Below are 10,065 nucleotides of genomic sequence, written 5' to 3'. Positions count from 1 at the left end.
TTTTGAGATTAAAAATTTTCCGACGACACCTGATAGAATATAAATTTAAATTTTCCTATGAAAAAAATTTTTATATGAAAATTTAAATTTAAATAGATTAAGAAGATTGTGTAATTTTATATTGTCATAAGTAAATACAAATTTACGCCGGTTTGTCCTTAAGCCGAAATTATAAGTAAAGATTGATGACGTCATCCCAGTTTTCACAGGAGTATTTTAGTCTATTTTGGCTTTGATGTTATGTTTTAAATAATATGGAGGTTTTATGCATTTGTTCGCTTTGGGGGGAGGGCTTTGTGCAAATAAAAAACTATATAAAGACCTCTATATACATCACTTCTTCACACACAACTATTCAATATGGCTTCTTCTCTAGTATTTATTCTCATCTCCACCATACTTATTTTGTCAACCTCAATCAGTAACGCTCAACCATCTTCTAGCCCACGAGCACTCGTCCTTTCCATTACTAAAGATGCATCCACCCTCCAATATACGACAATCATCAGGCAAAGAACCCCACTTGCGACCATCAATGTAGTTTTGGATCTCGGTGGCCAATTTCTATGGGTCGATTGTGAACAATTCTATGAGTCTTCATCATATGTCCCAGCTCGTTGTGGCTCGGCACAATGCTCCCTTGCCGGGTACGCGATATGTGGTACATGCTATGCTCCCCAAGACCTGGGTGCAGCAACAATACATGCAGTCTAAGCCCAGATAACACAGTAACTGGCATCGCAACAAGTGGTCAGGTGGCCCAAGATATCTTTGCTATCGAATCGACAAATGGGAAAAATGTAGTCTCTGTTGTTTCTGTCCGTCGATTTCTCTTCACTTGTGGATCCACCATTTTACTGAACGGACTAGCTAGTGGTGTTCGGGGTATGGCAGGACTGGGGCGCGGTCGCCTTGGTTTACCATCTCGATTAGCTGCTGCATTCAGCTTTAACAAAAAATTTGCAATTTGCTTGCCGTCTTCCATATCAGCGAGCGGGGTCGTGTTCTTTGGAAACGGTCCTTACGTAATGCAGCCAAATATAGACGTCTCCACCTCACTTACCTACACTCCACTCCTTATCAACCCAGTCAGTACTGCCTCAGCTTACACTATAGAAAAATCAACTGAATACTTCATTGGTGTTAAGTCAATCAAAGTCAATGACAAAGCCATCTCCTTAAACACATCATTACTATCCATTAAAAGTAATGGATTTGGTGGGACCAAGATCAGCACTGTTAATCCGTACACAGTGTTGGAGACTTCTATTTACAAGGCTTTAACTGCAGCATTTATTAAAGAAGCAAATTTAACTGGAGTACCATTTACATCTAGACCACGGGTCGGATTTTGTTTTGACTCAAGCAAAGTGGGCAGTACTCGAGCTGGGCCAAAAGTTCCAAATATTGATTTTGTATTGCAAAGTGAGAATGTGTATTGGAGAATAACTGGAGCCAATTCACTGGTTCCAATTGAACAAGCAGTAGGAAGTTTGTTGTGTTGGGCGTTTGTTGATGGTGGCTCCAATCCAAGGACTTCGATTGTCATCGGTGCACATCAATTGCAAGACAATTTGCTACAGTTTGACCTGGCCACTTCCAGACTTGGGTTCAGTTCTTCACTCCTGTCCAGGCAGACTACCTGCTCCAACTTTAATTTCATCAACTCTAATGCCTAGTAAAATTGTTTAGATTTTGTTGTTGTTACTTGTTACGGTACCTGTCAATAATTGCGATCACATAAATGGTGATCACATGTTAAGTTTTGACTCTTGTGGCTAAGATGTAATACCCCTTGTGACTTGATGTAATAGCGCTTGCATTGTGGCTTTATGCAAGAGCACCCCTTTTGAATAAATGAAATAGAACTGGAATTTGCCCAGAAAAAATATACTATTTACTTGGGACGCTAATGTAATAAATTTGCAAAAATGAAAAATCGAGATAAGATCAACATTTCAAATCAATAACAGTTTAATTTTAGGAAAGCTCTTCAAAGTTGAACTTCAAATATTAAAAGAAGCAAAAGAAAATTGATACGTAAGTCTTTTGTTTTCCCTTGTCAAAAGAGAGAGAGAGGGGATGTGCTTTGATCGTGATTCTTACAATGTCAATTTTTGCCCTCAAACTCACTATATTTAAGAACAACATCGTACATGATTTTGACACAAGTTTGATAATTCATTACAGATTGTTTGTTTAAAATCAGGCTAAAAATCTTAAGATGTTGTCACGTGTCAATCAAAACTTAAATGAGTGTGCACGACTTAAGGACACTTTTACAAGTTAAAATAGGCTTGATGACAAAGACTAACGTGTGATCAACTGGCTGACCAAGGAAAGTAAAAAATGGGCTAACAAAATTCCAATTTAAAAGTACAAATACCACGAGAGCTTCTTGTTATATTGAACTAAAAATTTATATCGAAAATAATTTAACTTAAAATTGAAGAACCCCCTTAGCATTTTCTAATAAATAAATGGGGCCTTCTAGTTTTAGTTGAAGAGAACGTACCACCAAAAACGTTCTTGAAACAAAAAAACAACTGAGCCTAAAACCCCAAAATAAACAGGAACAGAATTACCAAAAAAAAAAAAAAAAACAGGTGTTGAGACTATCCATCTGTGTGTTGATGGTATTGCCCTAGAAATTGGTAGGCAGCGGTTGAAAATTGTTGTTGTTGAGGATCTCAAGGCTCGAAGTGCTAATAGAGCGAACCTCATTATTAATAATTTTTTTTTCTCTCTCTCTCTCTCTCTTTCTCTTTCTCTTTGTTGTTGTCAAGAAGAGATATGAGTTCTATTTTTTTTAGGAGTGTGGTTGTCACGTGCTTTCTTGGACTTTGTTGAACCATGATGATGAACTCGTGGACCGTCTGAGAATTTCACACGTGTTAACAATTACTGTATCACTAATGTTGCGTGCGTGTCATGATAAACAATCAAAATAGGTCTCCTATTTCACTATTTCCATAATTTTCTGCACTAAGAGCATTATCAACGCCTTGTTATTTTTCATTTTTAATGTGACAATTGTCAAATGATCGTTTTGATTTTAAAAATTGTCAAAATTGGAGCTAAATTGGTGAAGAATATAGAAATGATGTGTTCGTTTTGATTTTAAAAATTGTCAAAACTGGAGCTAAATTGGTGAAGAATATAGAAATGATGTGCACAGGACAACTTGACCCGTCCAAGAGTGGGATGGGACCACTTTAGCCGTCCAGCATTTTTTTGTTTTTTTTAATAAAAAATTCAAACGGTTCGATTTTGTACCGTTAGAATTAACGGCTATATTTAGTTCCGTTGGACTGGGCCTATATATATATATTGCATATTTGTTTAACTCATTTTTCACCAATTTACTTCATCTTCTTCTTTCTTCTTTTATTCTTCACTAAAATCACAAAATGTCTTCACAAAGGACTAGAGGTAGAGGAAATAGAGGTGGTAGAAATAGTGAAAACCAAAGCTAAGAAAATAGCCAACATACCTATGTTCAAGGTCGTTCAAAAAAATTCACAACTTTTGAAGATGAAATTTTATGTCATAGTTGGATTTTTATTTCAGAAGATGCAGTTGTTGGAACGGGCCAAAATAGGCATGTTTTTTTTGAGAAAATTGTTGATGAAATGAACAAGTGTATGAGCCAGCTTGGTGGGCAACCATGAACTGGTGGATCAGTTCAAGCGCGTTTTCACATCATCCAACATGTAGTAAGTTTATTTCAAGGTTATTATGATCAACAATTGAGAATGAATGCTAGTGGTACTAATGCGGATGATACAATATCACGAGCTCGTACTATTTTTTTAACTGTTCAAAAGGAATATTTTAAATTTGAGCATTGTTATTGGATTTTAATTTTAAGTCCAAAATGGAATTATTTCTATCAAGCTAGAACTGATAGTAGTTCAAAAAAACAGAGAACCACTTCTAGTAGTGATGTTAGTGGTGGCATTAGTGGTGGATCAACCGCTAACAATATTGGAATAGCCAATATTTTGTTAGATGAAGAAAGTCAACCATCGAGGGAAGTGCTCGGATCAGAAAAACGGCTAAAGGGAAGAAAGTTTAAGAAAAGAGATGCTGATGAAGTTGCGCACTAAATGGCACAAACTCTGGAGGAGGTCAGAGACAATCAACATACAACTGCAAAATATCTACAAGAACAAACAGAGCTAAAATGACAAATGTTCCTCTCAATGAAAAAGGAACAAGAAGACGAAATATTGAGGTTTGAAGTACAGAAAGAACAAGATATCATGATGCTTGATCTAAGCAAGTTTAGCGGTATTCAACTGACATTTTGGGAAGCTAAGCAAGCAGCTATCTATCGTAAGTGGGTTGAACAAGAACAAGATATTCCTGCTGCTCCTTCTAGTCCATACATTCCAACCCCTCATAGTCCATACATTCCAACCCATCATTCTCAACAGTTTGGGTCTTTTTCTTTTTCTGGATCAACAAACATTGCTAGTCAGTCTCGTGGTACGCGACCACGCTCTCCCAATCCATTTCTAAGGGATGAAAATGAAGAATATGAAGATGATGATTTTTAGTTATAACATTTTTAATTCCAAGTATGTTGTAACATTTTTTATTTCAAGTATGTTGTAACTTTTTAATTCCAAGTATGTTGTAATGTTTTAATTCCAAGTATGTTGTAACGCTTTTTAATTTCAAGTATGTGCAAATTTTATTCAACAAATCACAATCTTATTTAAACAAAACAAACTTGATAAAAGTACATTAACAGAAAAATACAGAAAAGTACATTTAACAAAAATACATAAAGCACATTTAAAAACACAGTTAACAGAAAATTCAACTAAGACAAATCAAACTTAAACAAACTTGATGAAAGTACGCTTAACGAAAAAATACATAAAGCACACACTTAAAAACACAGTTAACAAATTTAAACAAACTTATTAGTTGTTCCTTTGGTTGTGGTGTGCACCATAACGCGTCTAATGATGTTCAACCGGATCATTCTTCAATTGTTGATTAGTAGCTCCACAACTAATACTTAATGTCCTGGCTACCATGTTTTGCACAAACAGATGGTCATTACTCTGCATCTCAACTTCATGCCGCAACCGTTCATCTGAAGGTGGTTTCCACTTTGGAAGTTATGCATTACGTTTATTCTCAACAATCATGTTGTGAAGTATAATACATGTCTTCATTATACAGGATAGAGCGCCTCTGTCCCACTGACGAGTAGGCCTGCTAACAATTGCAAATATAGTCTGTAAAACACCAAAACCACGTTCCACATCTTTACGAGCTGCTTCTTGCGCTTTTGCAAAGTTAGTATCCATGGAAGTAGTAGGAGATGGGATTGTTTGAATTAGTGTAGCCCATGGTCGATATATTCCATCAGCAAGGTAGTAGCCTATGTTGTAAGGATTGTTATTAACTTGATAAACACAAGCTGGAGCTGTTCCTCTTACTAAATTATCAAATAAATGAGAATTATCTAACACATTAAGATTATTACATGATCCAACCATTCCAAAGTACGCGTTCCAAAACCATAGCTCCTGGTTTACAACTGCTTCCAAAATCACAGTCGCTTTTCTAGCATGGCCCAAATGAGTTCCATGCCACGCAGTTGGACAATTTTTCCATACCCAGTGCATACAGTCTAAGCTACCCAACATACCTGGCCAACCGCGCTCTTCACCTACTGCAAGCAAAGGTGTTACATCTTCTTCCGTTGGGCTTCTCAGGTACTGTTCTTCAAAACAGTTGACAACTGCATTACAGAAATGATGAAGTGATTCTCGGGCCGTACTCTCAGCAAGTTTTATCCAGTGATCCATTGAATCAGCTGGACAACTATAAGCAGGTATCTGTATTGCAGCTGTCATTTTTACCAAACCCGAAACCCCAGGCAAACCAAGAGCATCACAAGAAGGCTTAAAATAATCATCAAAATTAGTGACAACTTCCAATATATTGTTAAAAAGTGGTCTTCTCATACGAAACCTATGACGAAATTTACCTGCTTTATAAGTTGGTCTAGCAGCAAAATAATCAGCCACCAATCGTTCATGCGCACCAACACGATCGCGGTTAGTGTATTCTCTACAATCAACAAATCCACCCCATTTTGGTACAGATAAAGCGTTGAAAGCCAGAATTATTGATGCCACTACAACTGCATCACTTTGCATTTGTTGAACGATTGCGGTATTTTCATCATCGTCATCGAAAATTAGTTCACTTACTCTTTCGCACCAATTGCTATTATGACTACTAGAACCCATGACAAAATATAAAAAGTTTGATTGATGAGAGGAGATGAAGAAATGATGGATGCTTCACCTGTAATTAATCTGTGATATATAGCGTAGAAAGTGGAGGGAAACGATGGGCGCGAAAATGGGTTGGCACCATAAAAATGGAGGAAATTGATGGGCGGGACAACTTGTGCCGTTTATAAAAATATATATATATCTGGACGGGACAACTTGTGCCGTGTGAAATTGAAACAACAAATTTTGTCATTTCGCATTTCGCGTTGGTACTTGAACTAATTTTAACCATTTTCATCCCTTAAAAGTGCTGATGTGTCACAACGCAAAATGGAAATGTGTTGATGATGCTCTAAAAGGGTCGGAACCATTCCATAGGTATATGCCATTTTAGAGGTCCAAACTTTCTCGCATGCTCCTAATTTCATTTCCATCTTTTAACACATTTCGATACACTCAAACGCATAAATCGGAGCATTGAGTTAGAAATTATACCTTGTTGAAATTTCAACATGATTCAATGTTTCATTTTGATTGTATTGGAAAAATAGGTTTGACATATATACAAGAGTGGAGAAATACAGTGGCACTATATACAAGATAAATAAGTTAGCCTATAATAATTACAAGAACTAGCAAAATGCACGTGCTCTGCACGAAAATGACTAACAGAAAATATTGAAGAATATTTTGAAAATAATTTCAGTCTCAAGTTCTTTTAGATTTGGTTTATTGCAATTGTTTATTATTTTGTTTAGCACACCTGCAAGTCGCATACATGAAATTGAATTTTCACTTGTATTTAATAAAAGACGTCTTTAATGAAGCAATACCTCAAAATTAGGATAGAATCTTAGTGGATTTGAACCACCATCTCTTGAGATGTTTTCTATTGAACTATCATCAAGTGTTCTTCCATTTGTTTATTAGGTGTGAACTTGATGGAAGCTAGGTAGTAGAATAAAAAACCAATATGAAAAAATTTACATACTTCACACAGTTTACATTGTTTTGGTAAAAAGTTATGCTACACCATCCGTCTTAGTCGCTCTCTTGTACACTACGCTTGAACCTTACAAAGGCTCAATAAGTTTTCAAAATGTAAATTAGAATAGGATGCCTAAAAAAACTCTTGGTAGCAGCCTGCTACTCCATTGGCCTTCAAAATATACGCTAGCAATCCTATAAAACGGTTGTCAGATGAAGTGCTACCAAGAATAGCAATAACTGGTTCCATCTTATTAGATGGCACTTGATAAGAGTGCCCATGTATATGCAGTCCGAAAGCTTCTTATTAGTTGGTGGACGGCCTGTTTTACTGAGCCAAACAACTAACAAAGTAAGACATATTACAGAATAATCTTTTCTATCAGTTGTAACATCATATATAAGATTATATATATTCAAGAAAAGTCTATGAGTAGGAGAACCTTTAACCCTTTAATTATTGCAAGTAAAGAGATCACACCTTTCAATCTTATCAAGACCAAATCTTGAACTTCTAAGCTGTTTTGCGGTGCCTGCATTGTCTTGCTTCTCAAGTGACGTGGGATTGCTAGACCCCATATCAGTAAATCCCCTCAATGTCCTTCCTTGTCTCCGAACGCCATCTTTATGTCGAAGCTCTTCATGAGGCACCTTGATGGCAAAACCTGAGTTGCAACCGTTTCAACATTCTGTCCACCTCTCTCATTAGACTTTTTAACCTTATCCTCGTACTTGATTTCAACAGCTCCAGACTCCTCACTTTCTGATAACGTAGCTCGAGAAAATTGGACACCCTTTAATTTAACTTGCTTGAGAGCATCACCACTGGAGCGCCTTTGGAGTCCCAGTGCATTATCATTGCCTGAAACAGTTGATGTCGATATATGGAGGGCTCTCACGAAATGAAATAATTGCGAAAACAACAAGTTGACGGAAATTGAAAACATGTAGCTTATATGACACCATTTGATCACACATTATCAAAACATAAACTACTTTGAACATATGAGACCAGTACGATTGATATCACAATACAAACTCGCCAGATACTGAAATACACTACTATCTTGAATGACTCTGTTAATGCAAGCCATTAACAGAGTGATGTTCATATGAATAATAGAATACACTTAGCTTGTACCTGTAAGTTTATCACAGTACTAACCAAATTCATAAAAAGAGAGTAGTCTTAAATCTCAACAAGCTAGGAGAACTGCAAAGCAGATCATCGTGTAAAGTGTCATGTACAGAAATCATGTTTGATATATAATAAGAAGTTGCAAAAACTCGTGGCCAAAAGTAAGAGAATGTAGGTTTTATATACGCCACACATGTATCTGCCTCAGACATAGTAATAGCGAGTTTAGTAAGTGTTTGTAAGGTGATTACAGATTTGAAAAAGCTAAAGCTTCAATGTGTTAACGAATGAATATAAAAATCTAACCCGATGAGTTGTATCCAAGCTTTTCTGATTTATCTTCACCTTTTTATATATAACCTATAGAGGTAAACCCGGCCCATACAAACAAAGTGATAAATAAACTACTAACAAAATGTATAGTATATGAATGTGGAAACAGGTAGTTTCTGTGTAGATGTAATAGACGTAGTCTTAATGATCCTAACATAATAACACTTAGATAGATAGAAATATATAAATAGAACAACATAGAAGTAAAAGAAATAACACGGCAAAAGAACATGTACTACATGGGTACCTGCAAAAGAATACACGCTTTGTTCATCATGTAAGCAGATATTGCAAAAAGCACAATCCCAAAAAGTAGGAGTTAGGTAGTAGGCTCCTGCTTGTAATTCCAACAAAAGAGATACTGAGTAGAGATGAAACACGCAGCTATAAAATCTTCACACAATGTTATTGCACATTTGTAAAATGATTCAATACAGCTTTATAGAATTCGAAGGACACATCCAATACATACCATGACACATAGGCTATAGGCTCTGGTCATATACACATAGGCTATATGAATGTAGGAGTCTGGCTATGCATTTAGAAAGCATAGTAAATTGGTGACCAATTGTGGTACTAATAAGGTGTTTACCTGAGAATGTATGTATAGTGAACTCCAAAAAAAATGTACAATCTCAAAACCAAATGATATTGGAACAATACACTTGCAGCAAGCATTAAAATATATGATATAATACTATGTCAGCTTCTGTGCCAAGTAAACAATGCAAAGTCTCCATTGCATGTTCCTGCAATTAATATATTAAGTATAAGCAACCTTATATGTGAACAATTGCATTTCAATATTTAAAATAGGTCTAATCCATTTACCGCAGCAAGGAAGGAATGAAAATGGTATGAGCTACGAAACACTCATCAAGATATGTCTCAGAATAGTTTAACACCTGTAAAAAAAAACTCGAGCGTGCAAGTAGATGCCTCCTTATGTAAGCATTTAGCAACAATCAACTTAGAAATTCATAGTTGATGTCATTTTCACCATCAGTAATACTATGAATACCGTTGATATCATCTCTTAGCAATACGGAAGGAGTCGATACGTACACGAGGTTATCTGTTATACAAACACATAGAGCCAATAAGATGATTGCTAACTACAATTCAGTGGGTTTTTTACACAATAAGGGAGATTCTAATGTCGCGTGGGAGTATGGCGTTAGTGGACCATTCTGGTATGCAAGTGGAGCTACCATTCAGGTCTTCCTAGAACCTTATCACATTACCATAATCGATATTTCAGTTTTGGAAAATAAAACTTTATTTTTTGTTTATTCCAACCAGGTACTTCTGTTTGGTATTATGGCTATTGAGATTAAA

General features: G+C 36.1%; 1 protein-coding gene and 1 pseudogene across 1 annotated transcript; one reads left to right on the top strand and one right to left on the bottom strand.

Moving 5' to 3' along the window:
- The first annotated feature begins 357 nt into the window (after positions 1 to 357).
- LOC147521128 (putative aspartic proteinase GIP2 pseudogene) lies at positions 358 to 1,891 on the top strand (annotated as a pseudogene).
- A 3,244-nt stretch (positions 1,892 to 5,135) lies between these two features.
- On the bottom strand, positions 5,136 to 6,278 carry LOC147521127 (uncharacterized). The gene has a single exon (XM_086558245.1). The coding sequence runs from the start codon at positions 6,276 to 6,278 to the stop codon at positions 5,136 to 5,138; it is 1,143 nt and encodes a 380-aa protein (XP_086414371.1).
- Positions 6,279 to 10,065: the final 3,787 nt, after the last annotated feature.

This window comes from Coptis chinensis, chromosome 1, assembly GCF_015680905.1.
Source record: "Coptis chinensis isolate HL-2020 chromosome 1, ASM1568090v1, whole genome shotgun sequence".
Lineage (NCBI taxonomy): Eukaryota > Viridiplantae > Streptophyta > Magnoliopsida > Ranunculales > Ranunculaceae > Coptis > Coptis chinensis.
Note: the sequence above shows the minus strand (reverse complement) of the source record. Positions and strands in the feature narration are given on the sequence as shown.